This window comes from Leuciscus leuciscus, assembly GCF_965113295.1.
Source record: "Leuciscus leuciscus genome assembly, chromosome: 16".
In the NCBI taxonomy this organism is placed as follows: domain Eukaryota; kingdom Metazoa; phylum Chordata; class Actinopteri; order Cypriniformes; family Leuciscidae; genus Leuciscus; species Leuciscus leuciscus.
The window spans coordinates 36587147-36612893 of NC_138740.1; the positions used below are offsets into that span (position 1 = coordinate 36587147).

Consider the following 25747-nt stretch of genomic DNA (forward strand, 5'->3'; position numbering starts at 1 on the left):
TTTTGGGGGGTAGGAGACCATTTGTCTAGAGACCACCTTCCTTTGTGTGCCAGTTATCTCTAAACTCTTAAAAACCTAAGAACCTAAGTATAAAACCTTTTGTTTTACTTATTTGGAAATGAGACATTTGTACCAGTCGCACTGAGACATTTCAAATTATACTAAACATGTCTGATAATCATTCACATTAAATTATATATTTTCTTGGGTGAATTCAGGTGATCTGAGCATGAGAGAGAGAGGGTGAGGGAAGAGGGAATGAGATGTAGATTAGGATGACTCAGAGGTGAGACTTTCGTCTCGATAGTGCACAAGGGGGAGTTCAAATGTTAATTTCCAGAGAGGTCCTTTGTCCTCTCTCAGGGTCTGGTCGCTCTTCAACCAGACTGTCCGGCATTTTCTAATTTCTCAATTCTTACAAAACCACTGATTCAAAACAAAAGATTTATAAATGTTGAAGCTTCACTAAGCAGTGTTGAATCAATACATTTAAATATGAATGCTTTGTTTTCCCGGGACTCACCTGAATGGCCCACACTGGTTCTTTTCTGTCTACCCAGAATATCAGCCCCCTGGAAGAGAGAGGCCGATTAGAGCAAATACATTAGAAGTATAAAATCAACCATTCGAATCACATCTGCATAACTGCAAATTGATGCTGATGGTTTTTCTCACCAGTTGATCTCATTGGTCTGCGTGGTGCTGTTGCAGTTGATGCTGTGGAGAGAGGAGGTGTGGGTCGCTTACTGTGACACATCAATCTAGCATAAGAGATGATTCACTAACTTTCTATAAATATTAAAAATAATATGTAATGGTTCTGTCATGGTAATCATACTCTTTAACTGAAATGCTAAAGAGCCAGCACACTGCTATTTCTGCTCCCAAGGAAGATTAATAAATTGCAACATTTTGACAACAAAAGGTCTTCGTAATAGCATTGTGCCGGCTCTTTATCATTTCAGCTCAGTTTTCTTTTGATCGAACACCTGCTGAAATGATGTTTAGATGTGAGCATACACTTTGAAATCATACTCTTCACACTCATAAACATAAAAACACAGTTCTGACCATGTGTGTCGGAGCTGGGCCGGATTGTCCGTCATGACTCGTATGATGTAGAGAACACATGTTAAAAGCTTCAGGCAGAAATTAAATATTCGGATCCTTAAACCTGGGGGTGGGGGGCGAAAGTTCATGCATTAAAAGACCATACAATGGGGTCAAATTAAAGGCAAAAAGGCACAGGTTTGAGACTTACTGGATCTTTGGTTTTTGATGAAGAAAAGTTTGAGTCTCTCTTTAAACGTGTTCTCATCCACATAAAACTCCACATGAACCCTGCAGTTAAAAACATCAGTCAAGCATTAACATAAATCACTATCAATCAACTGAAAGATCGATTTAATATCTCGTTCGTGGGGCAATTGTTATGAAAAATAGCAGTCTACACATTTAGAAACTATAAGTACAACCTGCCATAATTGTAATATAAGTTCATAGTGAAAAATCTATTCCCTTAAAGGGTTAGTTCACCCAAAATTGAAAATTATCCCAAAATGTACTCACCCTCAAGCCACCCTATAGGTGTACATGACTTTCTTCTTTCAGCCAAACACAATCACAGTTATATTAAAATATCCCGGCCGTTACTGGAAGCTAGTGATTACAGTTTATAAAGTTATAGTTATGGATATTTTTCTTACAAAAACGCATCACTTCGCTTCAGACGGCCTTTATTAACCCCCTGGAGCCGTATGGATTACTTTTATGATGGATGGATGCGCTTTTTTGGGTTTAATTTTTTTTTTACCATTCACTCCCATTAAAAAAGAGCCATAAATTGGTGAACTAACCCTCTAACAGAGTATCTATTATAAATTCTACAACAAGTTAGTCAAAATTTACCACAATAAATACAATAGAACATGATAAATTGTAGTAAAGCTGGTCATAAGTGGTCTTTTTAGTTTATGTTTGACTTTCTCTTTAGTGTTTTAAAGTGGCACATGGTGATTCGCTCCACTCATGCAAAATTAAACAACTGGGCTTCAGTCATATTGCGCAGATAATTGGTCCATTTAGTTCATACGGCTTTTAAAAGTTCAGAAACTCAATGATAATTAATTAATAGCCTAATTCTATGTTTTGTGTGTGGGGTCAGAGTACCACAAAACATGTGAGAAGTCCGTATAAGCCCACTTCAAGCACTGCGCATGGCACAAGCTGATTGGCCTGTGCTGATCCTGCAGTCAATGAGATTGCTTGCTCAACAATTAAATGGTCTGGTTCATTGTTTGCTGTAAGCTAGTCCTGCAGCGCTGTCAGAGTTCCTCTGAAACAGCTCCACCTGCCTATATCTGCTATGAGATTTATATCTGTCTATTTATGCAGCAGCAGCATATCTTACATGTTCACAGTAAGCTCACATGCTCTGTGTATCTATTAGCAGTAGCAAGTCCTGTTAGCCTGGGAAAACCCTGACGAACTTCCGGCATATTTGAGATTTGCTCTGCAAGTCCATCTGGCCAAGAGCCCATTCAAGCCTATTTCCAATTTTTCCAACTCGAGGCACCAATCACAAACGTTGAGGCGGGCTTTACACAATGACGATAGCTCTAATTGGTTTTAGGTCTATCCAATTAAGCCCAGAGACATTTGAGCGACATCCGTTGGTGACGCCTCTTTGGAATTGGCCTGTGAATGAACCTTTCCCAGACCCACTCTCAGTTACAACTGAGACTAAGGCTAAAGTCCTGTACTTGCTCTGCAGCAGCAGCTATAATCAACAGCAGCAGCAATGTAGCAGTTCATTTGCCATATTAAATAGCATGCTAAAACTGTTCATTGAAATCATTTTTAAGGGTGACTTTAGTATATTTTGGGGTCACCATAATTACCTTTTTTGCAAAGCATAACAGATCACGCTTCTAGCAACTGTACTCTGTCGCAATAAATAGGCAGACAGATCATATATCCAGAGATGAAGAGAAAGTGAAAAGAGGGCAAATAAAAGTTTACTTTATCATGAAAGCTTTACATTAGTGAAGATGGACCTGCCAGAGGCTACAGCAATACTGCCTTATAAAGACAGTGCTTTGTGTGGGTAAGACAGTGTGAATTCATGCATGTGGGTAGTTGACATGAAACACTTTTAGAAAGTTGACATGTCATGTGGTGAGACATGCTAAACTCCATCTAAAACTATTTAAACAGCAGTTTCTGAATTATTTTAATAATTATCATCATGCCATGCATGCATTAGTACTTTAAAAAAAAAATCACCTGTCACAGGACTATTTAAAATAAACTAGTAAAATCAAAATGTGATTAAAAATACTGAAATATAAACACACATTTTAACCTAAAATCTTGAAAAGCAGACAAGTTATGCATCAAATACTCATGTAGATATGAATGCGCATGATCATAATGCATAAACTGTTGTATAATGTCAATACAAATATGTGCCAGTATATGTGAGTTTTCCTGAAACTGATCAGTGATATGTTGATGCACAAGGACTCTCTCTTCTCCCTTGTTTTCTCCGTCCATTACCATGTTTTACTCTGTTTACATAGTTCAGCACGAAGAGCAATTCTCTACATTACAATCTCTGACAGGAGATGCGATATGTCCGCCAGTTCCCATGGAGACCACAGGAACCGTGGTTTTATTTGCCGTAATAAAGTGAGACGGAGCCATCAACATTACAACCCCTGGCACAATTTTCTGTCCAAAATGTTCCTTATTTTTTTGTTAGGTTGAGCATGTTTTACTAATAAAAACAGTGAAACTGGAAGAACAAAAAAATTATTTTATAAAGAAAATGCAAAAAAACTTTGACAACTACTGAGAAGTGCAGAGTGCACTAGCAGAATCTGAAATCCACTACAGCGTTCCTACTTTAGCGAAAAAGGGAAAAAAGCCAGACTCAGCGCTCATTTCCAGTCATTCAAAAGACTGCACTGACTCTTATTAGAGAAGCATCCTACCTCTGCCCAGCATCGCTACCAAAAGAGTCCAGTCTCCAGTTGACCAGAGCCGGGTTAACCCAGGACGGTACAGTGTTCTTCTGTTCCATAACAGAGAAAACCCAGAGGGTTTCTAGACAAGGACGTGTAGAGATCTGAGCTGAGAGGATTGTTATGGAAGTACATAATCTTCAGCGGCACGGTTCAAAATAACCCGCCCACACGCTCCTGACTGCAGGCGCTCAAGCGTCTCTCTCTCTCTGTTGTGTATGCCTCTGCATTCGATTTCAACACACTTTGTTAGTTTTACTAGCACCTCTATGTCAAATACAGGCCTAATTCATATCTATGACATGCACAACAGCTGTAAAACGTGACAAACCTTACGAGTTCTGTTAATGCATAAAGCTTATTAAAAAGAAATGTTTTTTTATGCATAGTGGATGATGTTAGTCTTGCCTCAAGCGATGCTGTTTGTCTTTGTAATAGTGCAAAGTCACAGGAGTGTATGTAGTGTTATCATAATGTGTTTGTTTACAAAGAGAACTTCGAATGAATGAGCAACAAACTCACCGAAGAAAATTTTAATATTTCAGTCAAATGAGCAGTTCTTTTGCTTTTTCTCTCTTTCCACCTTTTCCGCAGTGCCCACACACTCTCTCTCTCTCTCTCTCCCTCCTGTTGTCAGGAAATTACAGATAATAACCTGCTCAAGAGGCTATTTCTGTCGATCTGGAGAGATGTGGCTTTGTGCCCACACACACACAGTGTGACTATTTTCTTAACATTCAAGGTTTGCCAGTATAAAAAAGTCAACGAGCAACTTTGTTTTTCTCTTGTTCAGCAGTTTAAAAAGCAAATCCAAACATGATTTTCAAACAGAGTTATATTTTTCATATCGAATGTTCTGGGTGGTTGCCAAGGTGTTTCTATATGGTTGCTGAGGTGTTCAGAGTATTTGTAGGATATTGCTGTGTAATTGCTTTCTTTCCATACAATACACTCGATCTAGGTGTATTGTATGGACACACCTATACACTTAGGTGTATAACTTCTAATCTTTTTTTGTGATGCAGTCAGTAAGTACTGACCAGGGAGGGTCTGTTTTACAGAAACTTCATAACTCATAAATATTTAATAGTCATTTGGATCTAGTTCTGACTCCTGGTCTTCAATGAGACAGGTATGAATTTGCAGATGGAGCAATGGTGACACTGGGCAATATAGACCTTATGCACCAGAGAAACTTGCGCACAACCATCTTTAGAAATTTGTGTTTGAACTCTTGGTTTTGCGGTAGCTCTGTGGCATTTACTATTGTAGAGTTAATGAAAGTTATCATAAGCGTTGTAATGTTTGAAGCAAATGTCATTACAAATGTCATTAGACCGGGAAGATTTTAAAATGAGCGGTTCATTCATAAATCCACAAGATCTTACCTTTATGCTGTGGAAATACAAACTGGAAGACAGAACACAACCAGCGGGGCAACATAAGGTCTAAACATTGGCTGAAACCGAAATCGACACCCTATACCCTCAAATAGGGTGTTATTTGAGGGGACAGCCATTGTAGTGGTGTCCGAAACCATAGTGGACGTTACTGAGTGCACTTATTCAATCCCACAATGCACTGCAATAACGAGTGTACAACCGATGTACGCTCAACGGCTGTCCGAATTCACTCACTCTTTTTCATTCACTCCTCAAGTGAACAGTATTAATGGACTAACATAGGGAATAGTGAATGAGGGTTTAGGGGGCGATGTTCTGATTACCTGTCATCATAAAAAGTCTGGTCTCCAAGCAACAGGTCTCGGAACCGGAAGTAGGTTTGAGGGGAAGGAACCACCGATGCTCCAGTGGTCATCTCGAGCTCCTGCACATTTAAGACCACCCCTCTGCCCCCACAACTGGAGCCACATCTCGGACTACCAGTGAAAGATAAGACACAGAGACTTGGAAAAATAGACTATTTGACATTTTAAAAAGCAAGCTAGTCTTAGGTGTCTTCTGAATAACAGCCTCGTTTTGAGGGTAGAAACTGATGCAAGAAAATGTGAAGATTGAAAAGAAGTGCTGCATTACCACCGACCAAGACTACATTTATTATAATACATTAGATTGTGGTATGGGCCACCAGTTGTTTAAAAAAACCTAATAAATAAAATTAAATCTATCTATCTATCTATCTATCTATCTATCTATATTGAATTTTAGTTCTGAAGAAGACAACTGTGCACGCGCACTTTACCTCAGGCGCGAGGTGCTCCCATCATCGTATTCAAATGTGTGGTTGGTGTAGCACGCGCCGCTCATCTTTTCATCCGGCGAGTGGCGCGCGGACGAAAACGTCACGGCCACTGTTTCTTCCTCATGAGCCAGAGCTTCAGGCATCGCGCGCTTTTACGATAAAAAAAAGAAAAAAATCCGTTATTCAGTCAACGGTCAAAGATGTGTCTACATCAGATAGACAGGTAAAACTTTGTGAGGTAAAAGTATGTTGTCCAAAAAAACATGGTGACGAAATCAAACCCTGTGAAAGGTCGGCTGATCTGAAATTGAATCAGTCTTCACTTGTACTTTCTGACAAATTTTTGTTTAGTTTGTGCTGAGTTTTTAAATAAAACCTGTGGCGTGCAACGGAGTCTCTCAACTTCTACATCAACTAACATTGAGGTAAGATCGTCGAGGCATTTTAAAGTGTCAGACACAGCGCCGTGTGCTGGACAGCCTTGAACAGCTTATTCATCAAGAATAATACTTACTCTGTAGACATAAAGTTTCTCTTTAGTTACCAAGGCTACATCTATTCACAGTAACATAGCAACAGAACTTCATTTCTTAAAGGCAGACATTAATGTTGTTTACGGGTACATAAAGGTTTTTCAAGGTCATGGGAGTTTTAAAATTGTGATTCCTCATGTCTGGGGAAAAAAAGTCATCAAAATGTATCTACTGATTTAACTTAATAGTCTATTTAATTGACAAATAATTGCTCTGTGGAAAACTGGTCAAATGAATATCTGAGCAGAAAAGTACCAAACAGTACGATATGCTGTTTTCTTACTTTGACATATATAGCATAGAACTGAATGATTTCCATTTTCATCTACCACTACTGGAATAAAATACCATGGTATTATTATCCAATATGATACCGGAAAACATAGTACAACAGCAGTATGTTTTTGTGAGGGTCAAGAAATTAGACAGAATTTCATTTCACTGTCATTTATTACAATGATATTTCAATCAATACATTTCACACAGCCTTAACCAGAGCCACATGTCCACCTGGATGCTTGGACCTCATACTTCCAAAATGTCTAAACACAAGAGAAGATATAAGGACTGTGAGAGATGAAGAAAAAAGTAGTAGCCTATAATCTTCATTTAGGTATAAATAATGACAGTATTTTTGTTTTTGGATTCTATTTTTTTTTTTGAACTATTCATTTCATAACAGTCTGAACTATAAGAGCATTTTTAACACATTAATGGCATATTTAAATCCATTCTGTAGATTTCCTCCCACAATCAGTACTTAAAAGACTGCAGATTTGCTGCATTTGTGAGGCTTTACATGTATGAGACACTTAAAACAATACACACCTCCAGGAGTTTTTCTCATGGTTGTAAGCCTCCATTGTTTTAAGGTCACTTACACCATCGTGTCCTCCGATAGCCAATAGAAAGTCATTAAACAGCACTAAAGAAACCTGTGCATTTTAAACACAATAATCTTACAACAAAGGCCATGATTAAAACACTTCAGAATAATTTTATAATGGTAGTATTCTATGTATAGGTTTGGAATGACAAGAGGGTAAGTAAAATAATCTTTTGGTGAACTATTCCTTTAAGAAGACTTTAGCTCTTATTCACTCAAACCTGAAATCTCTTGTTGTTCATAGCCCTAACTGGGCTCCAGCGGAGAGTGTCTGGGTCATATTTCTCCACGGTGCTCAATGACAGACCAAGTTCGTCTCGTCCTCCGGCCACATACAGACAGCCAAGAAACGCAGCACATCCTGAAGCCACCCTCGGGGTGGACATGGTGGGGCAGAGACACCAGCATCCCTCAAATGGATCAAAAAGCTCCACTAGGTCAGAAGAATGAGTATTGAGTTATTTCGATTTTTTGCAAATTTGCACATGTATGTGTTTGTGTACCTGAATCTAGCGGCATGTCTCCATCTGTTCCTCCCACAACGTAAATTTGACCGTTCAGGACAGCGGCGGATGCAGCTGCCCTGTTCCTCAGCATTGGAGTCAACTTAGACCAGGAGTTCTTCAATGGGTCATACCTACAACAAGTGTGTGTATGAGTTTGTCTAAAGGAGATCTTCATATCTCCAGAGTTATGTTTCTCTGTATGTGTATATGTGTTATTGTGTGTAGACCTCTCTACTGTGTTAATGCAGGTCATTCCGTCAAAACCTCCGAGTGTAATCAGACATCCATCCATCTCTACAACACACACCCTTGACCGTGGCGAGGAGATCGACGGCACGTCCACACACCAGGTGTTACGCTCTGGATCATACCTAACACACATAAACAAACACATTCACTCAGCATTTTAAGGCATCATATACATGCTGTAACATGTGAAAGCTGTTTTAAACAATAACCAGGTACATTTTACAGATTCTAGGAATAAACTATTGGCCAATTTCTAAGGCAGCGTTGCAAAATGCATTGAGTGAACACATCAATATGAAATGGCAGACAAAGGCAAAGAAATTAGGATTATAATTGAATATCCTTCAAATTAAAGGCAGGGTAGGCGATTTGTTACGGAAACATTTTTTGTTATGCTGGTTGAAAGTCTCTTCACATCCTGATAGCAATCAATAAATTAAAGGTCCCATGACATGAAATTTTCACTTTCTGAGGTTTTTTAACATTAATATGAGTTCCCCTAGCCTGTATATGGTCCCCAAGTTTCTAGAAATTTCAATCGGTGTAAATCAAGCTTTTGCTATCTTTCTCTGCCTTTGAGAAAATGGAGGCTCATACGCGCTGATCTTGAATCTCCTCCTTATGACGTCATAAGGAGGAGATGTTACCTCCCCTGTCTCTGCTTTGCCCGCCCAGAGAATATTTCTCGCCCATGAGAAAATGCGCTGGGAAGTAGGAACGCGCGCGCGCGATTTTAGTTTGTCCATGAGAGATATCATGGCTTTTGAGCGAGCGAAGCATAACAATTGCTCAATAATTGGATGTACAAATGAACACCAAAGGGTCAATACAGAGCTGGGCTTGCTGAATGTCTGAAACTAAAGTCTGGATCACTCTCTTTGGCTCAGCTACACACCTCGGACAAGTAAGTCAACTAATTATATATAAGTGTGTTGCTTTACTGTTTATGGTTACCTAGATTGTTACACGTAGAATGTGGCTGTAACATTAGCTATGCAGCTATGCAGTTTATGTGTGTGAATACACACACTGTAACGCGAGTGTTGTACACTTCTTTGTTATTTGGATAACCGTTTTCCTGTTGGTTATATGGCGCGCGCGATATCCGCATTTCAAGATCGCAGAGCTTGATGTAATTGTAATAAGATAAATTACAGACGTTACAGATCTCTCATGAAAAGGCAACAGTAGGTTCGCGTTAGCTACATGATAATAACTGTAAACCATCCGAATAAAGTAACGTTACCGTATCCAGACATAATATTTTAAACTAACCATTCGGAAACGTCCTGCTGGAGCCGCTGAGGTGCAACTTCTTCATCCGTTGCTTCTCCATCTGGATCAGATTCTGGGTCAAAATGAAATGCTTGAAAGACTGCGTGTCTTCGTGCCATTGCTATATCCAACGTAAACATGCACGCCACGGTACCGTTGCGCAAGATGGTCAAGGCCACACCCACCCTCCACCTTGCGCCGCCTTTCTCCTCCTCATTATCATTTAAGGCTACAGACACCGAAACGGCCTGTCTGAAGGAAGCTCATTCTGGGACTGGCTTGTAGTGGCTATAATTCTGCACCGAAGCTGAATTTTTGGAAAGAGATTTCAGATAAAGTACTAGGGACCACTAAGGCCTATATTAAAGCCTACAAAAAGTAGCATGTCATGGGACCTTTAAGTGGTCTAAATATTTAAATGTATATATATCTCGTCTGTGGAAGGTGTATGTAATAGGAACCCAGTAATGGGCACCAAAAAAATGTGTGGCCTAATTAAACAGAGGCAGAGTGAATACAAAAAGTTTGAAGTATATATGAATATTTATTCAAACGTGAAAAATCCTGAAAAATCCTAACCCAAATATATATAAATACAAATTAGATGAAAAACCAATAATGAAAAATGTAAATTTTCCAAAAATGTACTTCCTCAAAAATAACACCAAAAAAGACTACAACAAAGTACAAAATACCTGCAGCACTCAGACCACACTCTCCACTGCAGCAACCATTGCAACTCAAAAGGTGAGAAGCCAGTAGAAGACTGAGGGACCTCCCTGTGAGCAAACAATAGGTAGGGAATCCACTTATCCCAGCCAGCTCCAGATTCACTCACATACTTTCGCAGCATTTGTTTAAGTGTTTGATTGAATCTCTTCGTCAGACCATCAGTCTGCGGGTGATAAGGTGTGGTTCTTAAGACCTTGACACCGAGCAAGACCATAAAATGTTCGTCCAATAATTGCATTCGGTCCAAATGCAATGATATGATGTCCTATCTACCTTTCAGCATATGTATTTTCATACCTCTGCGCACCTGCTTGCAGTGTCACACGTCATCAGTGCGTTTCATGCTATGCAGAGTTAGACAGACGTCAGTCACCGAACACCGAACACCACAACCGAAACAGCAGACGCCTTTTACAGTTCCTCATAAACCAAAACAGCTTATGCTGCGTTCACGCCATAACTACTGTAATTTGGAAGAGATGGAAACCCATGACGTTATACATGAAGACGTTCGTGACTCAAATTTATGCATTTCAAGGGCAACACTATCAACATCGAAATGAATCTGAAGCAGTCAGGTGGTACAGGTCAGTGCTCTTCAAGTTGTTTATGTTCATTATTATTGTAATGTTATGTGCTTTGAGACACGCCGTCTCTCGTGACGCTGTACGCGATCATGTGTTTTGAAGGAAGCGTAGCTTTGTAAACGCTTTGAAGGGAGGGTAGGATCTTATGCTTTCAAAGCTAGCAAGCTATTACTAGCCTCTCTGAAAATTACCTACCCTACCTTTAATTCAACTCTGAGAAATTTTATCACAAAAATATTTAATATAATTAAAAAAGGACTATTTTACCTAACAATTGTGTGCTATGTATTCTTAAGGTTTACTTAAGCTTTATTTAACTGAAATTAATCATTAGAGCATACTAAACTAATGCTTGCTTTCTTCACATAGAATGCAATTGTAACGATGAGGTAGGCACGGACAAGGCGGAGAGAGAATCCACATGCAAGCACGACTTTAATAAAACAAACAGGTAATCCAGGGCAAACAACGGCACTCAGGACAGGAACATAGGACAGCAACAGCTACAACGACCGACAAACAACATAAAATGTTGTTTAAATACACAGGCAAACAAGCTAAACACGATAACAAGGGGGCGTGGTTAATCGGAAACACCTGGGGAGACTAATAAACAAGAAAACTACAAAGGACTACAAAACATGGCACAGGACAGGAAATAACCAAAGTCCACACAAGACAAGGAGAACACAAGACAGGAATCATGACAGCAATCCCAGAATGCATTACGGAAAAATATTTAATATTAAAAAGTATGTATTTATAAAAATAGCTTAATATTGCTAAAAATGAAATTATGTTAGTAAGAGTACCGGAAGATTAGTTAATCCCAAACTCTATTGAAATCAACTGTGAGTAGAATCTCGTGCACTTCACACACACAAAAAAAAAAACTCTATTTGAAGGACAGTTTGTTTAGTTCTAAACTGATGAAAACTCCCACCTCTCCACGCTGCTCAAACAGGTGACATCATCAGACCCGCCCACAGTGTAGATGATCCCGCCCAGAGCACACACCCCTGTGTCGCCGCGTTGATGGTGCATTGGAGCGGTCATCTTCCACTCATTATACTGGGGGCAGAACTGCTCAACTGGACAGGACGGGTCATCTTTACTCCAGCCTCCAACTAAACACAAACAAACATTTAAAAACCTACAATTTTTTTTTCATGCATATTTGTTAGTATGTTTTTCTATTTGTTTGCATTTAAAAAACATTTTTTATTACAAATGATATTCTGTTAAAATTCCAAATAAGATTTAAACACACAAAAAAAACTTCAACATGTTGAGAAACAACTGAGATCTCATTTGTGATTTTATGCTATTAATACTGTTTACATTTATAGTTGCCACTGGCAGCAGACCAGACCTCCTAAAATGTTTAGGCAGGTGTAGAAAAGTCTGAAAGTCATTGACAGACAAAGAAATACTGACCAACATATATCATGTCAGAGGGTTTGCCTTTGGACGACGCTTTATTCCTCTTTGAGCTGGTGTTGCTACAGCAATGACCCTTGGTGCTGTCACTCTGCATAATATTTTTGATGAACAAAAGGTCCTCATCTCCCTTAAAGTGTTTACTAAACATACACACATAAAAAAAAGGAAAATCCTGAAAATGCATTTCAGAAAACACATGCGCAAACTCATCACTCTTAAAACACAGCAGGCAAACAACAAAACAGCCATCTGCTCTGCTGTGAACATGCTGTGCAGTAGATCACTGTTGTGTCTCTTGCTCTCACTGAATGACACTCAGATCTTGCAGTCTGCTGAGGAGATGTGTGTTGATAAGGCTTATAAGCTTTATAAAAAATAAGGGGACAAATCCCACCGACTTACATATGATTGAGGGACCTGAGCCATAGACCAGAAGATCAGAAAGACTTGACTTGGGCCACAGGGTTGGGGTTATCGCGGCGCCCACCAACACCCTCCGCTACATCACTGCTCACACCTGTTATAAAATACGCCATTGACTGTGTCTAACCTACATATCCAATGTGATCGCCTACAAACCATACTAGTGATATGCTGCTTTACTATTGGGCGCTTCTATTTTGCATCTGATTTGTGAATCTTCAACACTTTTGTGAATCTTTTTTTCTCTGAACCAGCAAAGCGTGTATCAAGTCAAAGTCAAATCAAAGTCTTTGTTACGTCATATATATATATATCAAATGTCAAAGAGTACTGACCTGTACCACCTGACTTCTTCAGATTCATTTCGGCGTTGATAGTGTTGGCATTGAAATGCATAAATTTGAGTCACGAACGGCTCCATGAAAGGTCCTGTCCCGGATGGTATTGTTACTGTTTGTGTGTATATGCCATCTCTTGAGATTGTTCAAGACTGTTTGAAATATGTATCTAAGCACTATTGTTAATCTTTTTTAACATTTAAACATATAATTTCAATTGCTCATTTGTAAGCTATAATAAATTGTCTAATATTGGCCTGATTGGCCATGAAGTCCTCCATACAACACACAAAAACAAGCTCTAAACATTAATAAAAGAACACATTATACAAGACATTTCATATTTAATGTAATTTAATAATTTGTAGATTGCATTCAGTAGACTGAACTTTCAAGAAAATGTTGCATTTGGTTGGTAAAAAGAGATGGTTTGTCAAATTTTGATGGATTCATTTTACAATGCCTTTATGACCTTTTTGAATCTTGCCTTGAAATCTGTCAGTGGAGGGACAGAAGTCTCTGGTTTCACACAAAGAAATAGTAGAAAAATGTGGTCAAAAAATATATATATGCATGATGCCAGAAAGTGCAAACCATTATTTTTTAGATGGAGGAAAAGGTCACAGCATTACAAAATTGAACAAAGTCTATTAGAGACATATTTTAGAAACTTAGTAAAAAAGTAGCGTATTGACCATGATGTGCTCTACATATATGTGTTTAAGTGTGAATAAAAGCCGGAATTAAATCTCTTGATCATATAAAGCAATCGTATCTCTTCACAAGACTTAGATTGAGTCACTTGATTCATATTGATTCATTTTATGATGCCTTTATGATCTTTTTGAATCTTACCTTCAGCAAGACAGAAAGCTCTCAGGTTTCCCTAAAAATATCTTAATTAGTGTTTTGAAGAGTCTCATGGGTTTGGAAGAACATGGGGAGAGTAATTGATGTCAGAATTTTCCATTTTTGGTGAACTAAGCCTTTAAGTTTTGCATAGGCAGACACTTTTCACTTTTCTTTCTTTTTTTATCTTGCTTTTTCATTTCATACACAACCATGTCTGGTCCAATCTATATTTTTCAATGAGAACAGATCAATCGTTTTTGATATACACAAACACAGTTGTGAGTCATGCATGTGGGTGTAAGTCGATGTCCTTGACTCTGTCTGCTTTTAGTGCTCATGCTTTTCTGATATTCTGCGGATATTCTCTCTCTTTTTTCTTTTTCTTTTTTTTTTAGACATACTTTACAGCAGGACAACAGCTAAGAGGATGGGGGTTGTGAGTGTCAGGGGTCATGGGTGGGCTGCGCCTGTCGCCACAATAAAATATTTTACCTCTTGTCGACAAACATAGCTTCACATCAGACATGTATGCAGTGTGCACGAAATTCTTCTTCACTGACAAAAACAAAGTGACAAGAGAAAATAATTGCACTGACAGTCAAAACACAATCAAGCCAAGACAACTACGCACTCCTGTAACCCTGAGAACCAATTGCACTGTCATTTAACTTAACACCATGAAACCCTGAGTGCTAAACCGGTCACCAATTCACCATGCTGTTTCCATATGCCGATAATGCAATCATCACCCTGGCAACCAGTTTTGTTACCATGACAACCCAGAGCTCAAACGTTTTCACAACCAGTCACCATGGGTTTCTGGCAGACATCACACACTCAACCCATGACTTTTAAAACTCATAATTATCAGAGACAAAGACTGGCAGAGAAATGGGAATGTCCAATATGTGTGACTGAATGAGAGACGGAGGCATACCTGCTGCTGGAAGTAGTGATAAAATCTCTCAATTCTTTTACATCTGACAGAGATGAGACACTGATCACTAAATCTCTTATCAGAAGAACACAGCATAACTAGATATCATTTATTTATCTACTGTTGCAATTCCTGTCTTGTTTCCCCTGTTTTGTGTTTAAAGACTTTTATTTAAATATGTATTTTCTGTTTCTATCGTTTACTGTTTCACTCCCTGTGTTTAGTTCCAGTTTGCCTTTCCATTGCTGCTTTGTTTGTTGCCATAGCGATTCATTACCTTCACCTGTGCCTTGTTTAGCCTCTTGTTATCCATGTGTAGCCTGTATGTGTTTCAGCAGTCTGTTGTCAGTTGTTGTTTTTACATCCCATTGTAAACTGTTGCGGTTTTCATCGTTATTCTTGATGGTTCGGTTTCTTGTTTAGATTTCTGTTTCCTTTATGGAATATTGGCATCTTCATTGCTCTTTTGTATCTTTGTGTGTATTCTTCAATGAACTGCTACACTTCATCTCTCATCGTCCCTGCAACACCGTAACATCTACAATCTACTGATTTTTTACCTTTATGAACATCAGGAAACTCTATCATTTGTGCCTAAAAATATCTACTAACGTTAACTAGCAAGCATCAATGCACCACATTATTTTCAGTCAATATTATTTTGCTTGTTTTGTACCAAGATTTTTTTTTTTTTTTTTTAAACATTTAAAAAGTGTTTCCCCATAACAGAGTTACTATTTTGCTTGACAAGGGTAAACTTAAAGAAAAAGTAGAAGACTGCAAGATAAATTTACCTCTGTCTGTACCATGTGGTAAAAAAAAAAAAGAAAGAAAAAAGCCCATCAGAAACATATTTTAGAAACTCAGTAAAAAGCATGCTATTTTAATTTCAATAAAAGCTCATTTTGAAAGAATTTTATTTAATATAACCCATCAAAATGCAATGATTATGAATAGTTTAGAATAGTTATTATGAATAGAACACTTGTGTGCAATGCAATGGGGTAAAAATGTGGTAATTGCAGCTTTTTACAAACAATTCAGACTTTTGTCCCCTCTGAATTGCGAGTTATAAACTCTGAATTGTGAGAAATGAAGTCAGAATTGCAAGATAAAAGATAAAAAGTTGCAATTAACTTATTTTATTTTATTATGTGGCTAAAACAAAGCTTCCATACTAAACAGGGTAAATCTAGTCCTGCATAGCGTAACTGTTAAGTAAATAAAATATTACACAAAATAAATCAGTGGTATAGCCTAAATCATAACACACTTGGCATGCAATTGTTCTGAGAATTACCCATTCTGTGCCTTAATGAAATTATTAATTTCAGGAGGATTTTGAGCAATAATTGTGGCTGATAAATTTAAAGCCTTGAAGATCTACACTTTTGTTAAATTCTCTCTTCTTTTCATATATATGTGTCTTTCTGTCATGAATGTGTTTATGAATGTACGGTACTCACTTCTCTGATGTCATGTTGATGTTGCTTTTTGCCTGTTGTCAATATGTGTGCCACTGGTTTCCTTTCTTTCTTCTCTCTCCCACTCGTTCTCTGCAGTACATCATGTACCAGACAGAGCCTCAGTCATCTTGAGTGAAGACACTGTAAAAGGTTTATTTGTGTACGTGACTGACAGAGAGAGAGACTGTATGTATGATATGTAGGTATGTAGGTTAGTGCTGACAATGAATGATGCACAACATGTAAATGTGATCATAGAGGAGAAAAAATAGCTCTTCTGACATGTGAATCATCACCCACGTGTCTTTCATTCTTACAGATGGGCAAATGTCCACCCCAGGAACAAGCCAGTCCTCACACACTACCATAACTCACACTGAAATAAATGGTATGTAAACAATTACAAAGGAGACGAAACACATTGAATTAAATGTAACATTTTGATGTAGAAAGACTGAAATAGTAATTTCCTTTTAAAACATACTCCAATAATCTTTGTTTTATTTAGGAAAATAATTTGTTACAGTGAGTGTACACACTTAATGATAGGCCTTGTCTTTATTTTTGCACGGTGCTCTGGAATACTTGCTTCTCATTGGTCAGTCACAGTTAAACCTGCATCATTGATTTAATTGTTGTCCCTGGCAAATTATTTCTTACATAATTTTGCCATTCAAATCAAGCTGCACATTCAGATGGTCACGGTCACAAAATACAACCCATCAAGATTTATTTTCAACTTGCTTGCCATTTATCAACTGAAAAATTCAAAAGAAAACCATTTCAAAAATCTTTTTCTAATACTTTGCAATAATGTCTAATTTATTATCATTAGGTAATGCATTAGTTAAATAATTGACTACTGGCTATTGAATTATTAGAAAATAATGCACACCGGAGGTGGTAATGCAGCCACGCCGTTATACCTCGGGTGTGCATTATTTTCTAATAATTAATTGACCGGAGTCATTTATTCTGCTTATATGACGGTCACCACACCTCAAGACATTGAGATGTTGTATTTGAAGACATTTGTCAAGTTTTTGTCCTTCAAAGCTCTTGTTTGTAGGATAAATTTATTATGCACCTCATCCCACGCCTAATTTGCTAATTCCAAAACATAATTTTAGAGCAAGTAACTGAGGCTTCAGCCATTGATAGCAGACTTAAGTCAGTCATTAATGCAGTTGTTAGAGAGAGAGATAGAGAGAGATTCAGCGTGTATGAATTACCTGAATCTGTTCTTCTCTCAGTGTTCGGAAGCACTGAGTCTCTACTAATAATGAAACTGTAAGTTTATCTGCTTCAAGAACAGCGCCGTTATACATCGCTAGTGAGAAAACTCATGTAGATTCTAAGTTGCTAAACTATTTTACTGATAAAATCGTCAGAACAGCGCTGACTAAACGTTTCTGTGTGAGTGTGTGTCCGTACTGTATATGTGTGTGTGTGCGTTTGAGTGGGAGAGAGAGCGGGAGAAAGAGAGTATGCTTTCCGTACATAATAAAGCGTTATTTTGTGGCAGAAAAAACATGGAAATAATTTGTCGTTTTTATTCTATTGTTTGCTATATTTATTTGCTTGGTCAGTGTCGTTGTGGGTTTTGGTTATTTTGCTGTTGTCGGCTGTAAGGACCTTTGAAATAACTGAAATTATTTGACGAAGTCATATGGAGCTGTAATGCTGGGACTACTTTAGCCGTTCATTTCCCTGAAAATAATTGCACACTTTAGTTCGTCAACCAATCAGATTCAAGAATTGAACAGCCCTGTTGTATAACATGAACTAACTTTTTATATATAACTTTTTATTTTTATAGCATTTAATAACCTTTGTTAATGTTAGCTAATAAACATACAATAGTTTATTGTCTGTTCATATTAGTCCACAGTAAATTAACTAATGTTAATATTTACAACTTATAAAAAATATAAGTAAATGTAGAAATTAACATGAACAAAGATTAATAAATGCTGTAGAAGTATTGTCATTGTTAGTTAATGTTAACTAAAGTAGTTAAATCATGAAACTTTATTGTATAAGTATTACCTCCAATTCTTCCCTAGTGCAAGGGTTTGTGGGTAATAAGCATGAAAGCATCTTTTCAGAAAATCCAGCACAATCCTTGGTTTAATATTTTCAATATACTTTGATTTGGGACACACTTATCCTAAGCGTGCACACTATATAGTCCCAATAGTGTGTAAATTGCAATTTATTTAGTACATCTGAAATTTCTACAAAACGTTCCATTAGATGAGAGGAGAAAACCCGCTTTAAGTGATACGGGCCGGGGAAAATATAAGCGGCCTGGGAACAGTTCCTCGTGATGTAATGTATCCTGACATCATCCATTATTACTGTAGGTGAAGCTGGACATCTTTGCCCAGTGGAGACGGAGCTGTGTTATGTTACCAGTACCTGTCTGGTGTCAGTTTACTGTAGAAACAAACGTCCAGGTGAGCAGCACGCACTTTAGCTCATGGGACAGAAAACTGAACAGGAATTTTTATTTAGAAGAGAAGAGAGAAAGAAAGACACCCTGAAAGGGACATCATGAAGGTAAGTAAATATTTGTCCTCGATTCCTATCATTGTTCCTCTCTATTGGTGCCTCTTTGCAAATTCTAGAATATTCTGGTCTGTATATCCAGCATATGTTGTGTTTTGGATACTGGTTCTTAATATGGACTTTGCTGGTTATTAACTGGCAGAAAAGACTTCCATGGTCTCAAAGCACCAGAAACCATGCTGATTAAATACAGTAGTCAACATCTGAAGTGGATCAAAAACTTTATTTTATTATACATGAATTTTAAACAATTGAAACAACTTTTTTGTCCTAAGACAAAGTTTTGATGAACTTTTTTGATCCACTTCAAATGTTGCACTACTGTACTAGATTTTGCTTGCCTATGCTGGTTCACCGACTAGAACAGCATAAACCATGTTCATGCTGCATGGTCTAAGCTGGTCCTTTTAGCCGAGATTAGAGATTAACTGTTTTTCTATTTGATTTAAAAAAAAATTATATGCGACTGATTGACCCTAGACTCAAGTTGTTGGTCCCATTTGTTGTTCCACCCTCTCTCCCAGATCTGTGTGTTTCGGCTGCAGACTCATCAGTGGTGTTTCCTCTTGTGTAACGTCATCTTGTTTCACGCGCTGCTGTTTGGAGGTGACATAGTCGAAGAGTTTCTCTTGCAGTCTTCTCCCGCCGCCTACACCGATCGCTTTGTCCTCGAGGTCCGGGAGCGTGCACGCAAACTGGACCTGACTGAGGCCAGGGTCAACACCTCGCAGCTCTATCCAATTAACACCGAACCCTGCCTTCATCATCAGGACCTCCTCATCCTCACGGTGGTCCTGAGTTCCCCTGGTAACTTGAGCCAGAGGGAGGCGGTCCGAAACTCCTGGGCCAATCAGACTTCGGTGCACCGTGTTGCTGTGCGGACGTTGTTTTTCACTGGCCCCTCCCCTTTAGGGGTGGAGCAAGATAGGATGAGGGAGGAGTCGGCCCGGTATGGTGACATCGTGCAGTTCAAAGGAGGTGTTTCAAGTGGAGACTGGCAGAGAGGACACTGGGAACAAGTTAAAATGTCACTTCGCTGGATCCTACTTTTTTGCCCACAAGCCCGATTTATCGTTCTCTCTGAGGATTCTGTGTATTTAAATCTTCCTGCGCTTACAACATACCTGCTGGGACTAAGAACAAATCCGGATGACCTTTACCTGGGCAGGGTCATCCATCGGGCCGCACCTGAGAGAAACCCCGACAAATCATATTACCTGCCCTATCAGGTGTATCCCGATAAATGCCTTCCAGACTACTGCTCTGGCCCAGCCTTCCTTCTATCTCAAGACGTCGTGAGAAAAGTGTATGTCGCCGCAGAGGACGTATCGCTGCCCCTCCCCTCCGACGTTCTGATTGGCCTGTGTGCAAGACGGGCAGGCGTGGTGGCCACTCACAGTGCTCGATTTTCCGGCGACCGACACATTCGCTATAACCCCTGCTGTTATGACTTCCTATTCAGCTCGGCAGGAATGGGGGCGGGGCTGATGGGCGTGGCTTGGCAGGATTTAGGGGCGGGGAAAGGGAGGGGCTGTGGCATGCTGGAAACATATTATAGCTTGGTAGTTTGCAAAGCAATGACCTACCTGGATAAACTCTCCTTTCTGAATAACAACAACACCCAGGGCTAGAATGGACAGGGATTGTGTATCTGTGTCTCTTAGATTTATAAATTATTGTAAATATTTAATTGACCAGAAATATAAAACATTTCACAAAGTGTTGAAATTCACTCTAAAAGGCCTTAAAGTCGACATGAAATCAAAATGGTTTGGGGTCAATGTTGTTGTTTTTTATTTTTGAAAGAAATGAACACTTATTCAGCAAGGATGCATTCAATTGATCAAAAGTGACAGTAAATACATTTATGTTACCAAAGATTTCTATTTCAAAAAAATTATGTTCTTTTGAATGCACAACTGCTTTCAGCATCGATAATAAGAATTTTTTTTTGAGCATCAAATCAGGATCATGTGACACTGAAGACTGGAGTAATGATGCTGAAAATTCAGCTTTGATCACAGGAATAAATTACATTTTAAAATATATTTAAAAAGAAAACAGTTATTGTATATTGTAATATTTCACAATATTACTGTTTCTTATCAAATAATTGCAGCCATGATGAACATAAGAGACTTCTTTAAAAAAATATGAAAAAAAATATTACCAACCCCAAACTTTAGAACGGTAGTATATGCCTCATTGCAGAATTATATTACATTGCGAACACAATTTCACCTTGACTCTAATAATTCTGAGTTCATCTGTGTCATACATACAACAGTGTTAGAAGATAAAAAGTGAGAGTGAATTATTTATTGCTTTGGTAACAGAGAATGTAAGTGGTTTCATAAATTATTAACATCAATTAGCATATTATATATATTCTTTCTTGCATCTCTTACTGAATAGCTGAATAGAATTTATTTGTTTATTTCACAAATAAATGCTAAAGATGAGATGATATTTAAGTGAATGTAGTGTACATTAAAATGTTAATTTTGTTTATATTTAAATTGTGCATATATTGTCTCCATAAGCATTCAAAAGAGTCTGTGTGGCCCTCTACTGTTAAGATGGGTGAACTGCTCCCTCAATACATTCACCGAATAACAATCCTACTAAATAAAAACACTGTGCACATTACAAATCAGCATTTAAGCTTTGTTCACACCATCTATACCAGCTTCAACCAACCTGCTTTCACCAGCCACAAACCATGTAAAAACAAGGTTTCAGCTAGATTTTCCAATTGACAATGAAATTATATAGAAAGATGATTGACAGCAGAATGTGCTTGTAAAAGTGCAAGACACAAAACAGCCATTTAAGCATTTCAACAGTTTTTATTACAAAATGAGCACATACAAAAAGGATAATGTACAAGCTTTGAAATTAAACAAAATGAAAACAAAACTAAACAAAACCAAAAACATTTTAGCAAAGCCACTTTTAAATTCATCATTAGTAGTAGTAATAAATAAGGTACAAAAATTCCACCAAAAGAGAATTCTAACATTTTACACAGACTTTTTTTTTTTTACTCGACCAGCAGTTACGTACTAGCAGTCACACCAGCAGGAGGCGCTATTGCTTTAATATGAATGATAAATAGTCTATATTCTGCTAGAAAATCCGCTAGTGAAAAAACACCCACAGCACGCGGCACCCCTGTCACTGGCACTTTTAGGACAACATTATTATTAATGTCTTTTTTTTTTCCTTTGTTGGTTTTGTTTTGTTTTTCAAATGCAAGCAGCAGCAAAAAAATCAATCCTCTAATATCATTAGTAGAACATCTGCACTAGTTTTTATTTTCTCTATGTAGCTGTATATTTCTATTTAGTCATGTATATATTCAAACCTGAGAAAAACATGCATTTTAAATCTGTTGTGCTTTATCATACTCTGTTAGTCCTGACCCTGCCATGAGACAGGGAGAAAGAGAGAGAGAGAGAGAGAGAGAGAAAGAAAGAAAGAAAGAGTAAGACTGGCAAAATAAACTATGAAGAGAGAGGTTTCACATGTCCTGGAGACTGACTGACAATATCAGAGATAAAGACTGAGAATAAAACAGAAATAGGCACAAGGAATGAGAGATTGAGAGAAAGACATGGGCTTGTTCCAAAACCTAGTGAGCCCCCCTACCTAGGCTAGACAACACCATATGCACACTACCTAGGCTAGACAACACCATATGCACACCACCTAGGCGATGGCTGTTGTACAGGATCTAAAAACCACATGTATGCTTAATAGGGAAGACAATCCCAGAATGCATTGTGACACCTTGGCCACAATAAATGGTGGAGAATGCGGGCACAATCAGAAATATAATTCATTTTAGTACCCAAATGCATTGATAAAAACAGTTCCATGGACTATTTTAACCAATATTTGTGCATGCTATATATTTTTATGCATATCGCTTTGCTAGCTTAGCAATATGCTAATATGTCGTGTATTTGTTGCTGCCTATGTAGCGTTTCAAAACAGTCACTTATTAGGTTAGTATGCTGCCTTAGAAGGTAATTTCCTATGTAGGGAAGCTCACTAGATTTTGACCACACCCTTAGATGTAAACATTAGCAATTTAAGACTGTTCAAGACAGCAAAATCATGAGAAAGGAGAAAGAAAAGTAAGTAGAGGATGTAAACATTAACAAGAATAAAACTGTTAAACACTAGCCAACTATAGACACAAATATGAGACGATAGAGGTAAAGTTCATGTAAACATTAACAATGTAAGAAAGTCTTACAGAGAGAAAGGAGGAGAAAGATTGTTGCAAAGGTCGCCAGAGTGGTTAAAATGATGCCAGTGAGAGGGTGGCCTTGGAAAACTAAGAGTGCAAACAGGACAGCGAATCAAAACCCATAATACTCCCACTCCGCTGCCGTGTCTGACCAATCAGCAAGCGGAATGTCAGTAAGGTCACAGCACCAAAGGGAGAAACACACACGAACACGACCAACCGCATGCGAAGCATTCCCGCAAACCAACTCAAACATGAGGTAAGAGTTTTAATCATTTTGTGTTATTTCTAAATAAATAAAATATGATTCCATTGCAAAAAATGAAACTATACAAAATTAAATACGCACCCACAATATCTACAGTTAGTAATAAATTATGATTGTTAAATACTTAAGGCATTTCAACGGACATAACCCTGTGTAAACGATCAACACGAGCCATCATCCACCAATCAGCACACAGAACACTGGGGGGGGGGAGGAGCCGACAGAGGCAGAAATGCAGCTCATTGGCTGAAACGAATAGGTTTTTTTTATATTGAAGTTAGCCCCAAAAATTTTGCAATTGCCTTTTAGGTCAAATTTGTATATTAAGCCAAATTAAACCAGAAGTTTAGAAAAACAACGTATATAAAAAGAATATAATTGTAAGTTGTAAAAATTCTGCGTAAAAAAAAAAAAGAAAAAAAGAAGTGCAAGGCCAGAAACGTACACATTGCCAGCATGCTTCCCTTTTTTAATGTGCATTTTTTGCAAACTTCAGTGCTCAAGTGGGCGACGGTGTTCAAACGTCTGCACCATTAGACCAGATGTGCTATTGTTCACGTTGCTAGCTGTAAACATGTTAACAGTTTCGCTAATTTTAACTTCCTCAGCAAGATTCTCTGACATTTTGACCTGAAACTGAAAATAATAGTAGAAAACTGTTACAGCTTGTGTATGTTTCGGGCCTAGGTGGGGGCAAATACGGAAAATTCCTGGTTCGTCCTTCTCGACCCGCTTGTGTGCTGTTGGCGGATGGTCCTCTATCACACGACATTCTACATTGTAGTTCTAGCAATACAGCATAGCATCCAGCATAGCAACCACGAAGGGAAACCTGTCACACAAGAACATGGTTGGACACGCACAAGCCCCGCCTCCCTCCAAACACTGCATGTTTTAAATACCAATAATAAATACAGTAACCATGGCAGCGCAGCACCAGAGTGAGGCCGGGCACTTCAGCTATGCTCACATGTGCTTTTTTCAGTAGGCATTTAGGGTCAAAGGTCATGGCAGGGTCTCTCTCGCGCACACTCACACGCTCGCTACATGAGTCTGATAATGTTACAGATCGTCACAGCTTAAAGGAGCTAATACACATTCATGCATTCTCTCACACACACACACTTCCAGGTGTACCTTGAAACAACAACCCAAGCACAGATGCATGCAACTACTACTGCGCCTATCTACACGAATCCACCAATCACGACATTCTCCGCCTACTTTGTTGTTTTTTTTGTGTGTAAGACAACAGCCCTCCTCCTGCTGTCTCAGAAATGAGTTGCTTTTGTGTTTTTCGTTGAGCATGTGTTCTTTTTTTGGCTTCTTTACATGCACCGTCGTGCACCGCTAACCCAATGACCCATGAAAATATGAACACACATACGATACACGCGCACCAAAATGGTGAACAAGCGTACATACGCACACACGCAAGCCGAAGTAGCTCCAGTGTGTAAGACTAAAGCAGTATTGCAGATCAGAAATACAGTGGACACACACACACACACACACACTCCAGCAGCTAGATTTGACAGTGTCTTATCCGCTTCATTGTGTATATATTATAATTAGTGTGTAAGTGTGTGTGTGTGTATTGTATGCAAGCTGAGGGTCTTTAGTAAAGTTCATGGCTTAAGGAATTGCACAAATACACACACATGCTACGGACACACACCATTTCCCTACGGACAGAATCACTCCTTGCGACAGACCCTTTAGTAAGTTCTACCAGCGTGTGTGTGAGTTTGTGTAGTGTCAGTTATTGTCATTGGCTCAGTAAAGCATGTGAGTGTGTGTTTAGTGTGTGTTGGATGGCTCATACACATGTGTGTAGGTAATATACAGTGTGTGTGTGGATGGAAATGTCTGTATATAGACATATCTGTGGATGTATAAGAGCGAAAGAGAGCATGTGTGTGTGAGTTATTTGTTAACGCGGGTTATTTCAGCTCTCGGGGGTGAGCTGTGTTTGGATGTCCACTCTGCAGATGGGACACTTCCTACTGGTGGCCAACCACTGATCCACACATGCCTGATGGAACAGATGCATACAGGGTAACCTCCTGAAAGAGAAGTAGAGAGAGAGATTAGCCAACTTATTCTTTATGTTTTTGTATACAAATGGTAGCCTGACGTCGTCATACTCAGATTCTAGTCAGAATATTGAGTCTGAAACTGCTCCATTGAGCTTTG

General features: G+C 38.5%; 4 protein-coding genes across 7 annotated transcripts in view; 1 reads left to right on the forward strand and 3 right to left on the reverse strand.

The window, feature by feature from the left end:
• kcnt1a (potassium sodium-activated channel subfamily T member 1a) overlaps positions 1-7000 on the reverse strand; it is a 28369-nt gene extending 21369 nt beyond the window's left edge. Inside the window, exons 1-6 of one of the 4 annotated variants that reach the window (XM_082140779.1) lie at positions 6228-7000; positions 5752-5904; positions 1262-1341; positions 1072-1174; positions 676-717; positions 524-572 (exon numbers count right to left, since the gene is read on the reverse strand). In XM_082140779.1, the coding sequence (XP_081996905.1) occupies positions 524-572; positions 676-717; positions 1072-1174; positions 1262-1341; positions 5752-5904; positions 6228-6370 (570 nt within the window). In that variant the 5' untranslated portion in view covers positions 6371-7000. Of the gene's footprint in view, positions 1-523; positions 573-675; positions 718-1071; positions 1175-1261; positions 1342-3995; positions 4201-5751; positions 5905-6227 lie in introns of those variants that run through there. The other 3 variants (XM_082140778.1, XM_082140780.1, XM_082140781.1) reach the window with 3 other exon arrangements.
• A 197-nt stretch (positions 7001-7197) lies between these two features.
• Positions 7198-16609, reverse strand: LOC309477504 (uncharacterized protein). Its single transcript, XM_082140782.1, has 8 exons — positions 16455-16609; positions 12433-12578; positions 11939-12122; positions 8380-8523; positions 8150-8283; positions 7868-8079; positions 7589-7695; positions 7198-7302 (listed from the first exon to the last, which is right to left on the reverse strand). The coding sequence occupies exons 1-8, from the start codon at positions 16466-16468 to the stop codon at positions 7239-7241; spliced, it is 1005 nt and encodes a 334-aa protein (XP_081996908.1). The 5' UTR covers positions 16469-16609; the 3' UTR covers positions 7198-7238.
• A 2314-nt stretch (positions 16610-18923) lies between these two features.
• b3galt9 (beta-1,3-galactosyltransferase 9) lies at positions 18924-20656 on the forward strand (the record flags this gene model as incomplete). The annotated part of the gene is made up of 2 exons (XM_082142051.1): positions 18924-19016; positions 19550-20656. Exons 1-2 carry the CDS (start codon positions 19011-19013, stop codon positions 20654-20656), a joined length of 1113 nt encoding a protein of 370 aa, XP_081998177.1. The 5' UTR covers positions 18924-19010.
• A 1198-nt stretch (positions 20657-21854) lies between these two features.
• ark2ca (arkadia (RNF111) C-terminal like ring finger ubiquitin ligase 2Ca) overlaps positions 21855-25747 on the reverse strand; it is an 18258-nt gene continuing 14365 nt past the window's right edge. The window contains exon 8 of the mRNA XM_082140983.1: positions 21855-25617. Coding sequence (XP_081997109.1) covers positions 25500-25617 — 118 coding nt within the window. The 3' untranslated portion in view covers positions 21855-25499. The remainder of the gene's footprint in view (positions 25618-25747) is intronic.

Coding starts and splice junctions, on each gene's coding strand:
- LOC309477504 (XM_082140782.1), bottom strand. Junction 8,284..8,379: donor TGCATTAACACAGTAGAGAG/GTCTACACACAA, acceptor CACTTGTTGTAG/GTATGACCCATTGAAGAACT. Junction 7,696..7,867: donor TGAACAACAAGAGATTTCAG/GTTTGAGTGAAT, acceptor TAAAATGCACAG/GTTTCTTTAGTGCTGTTTAA.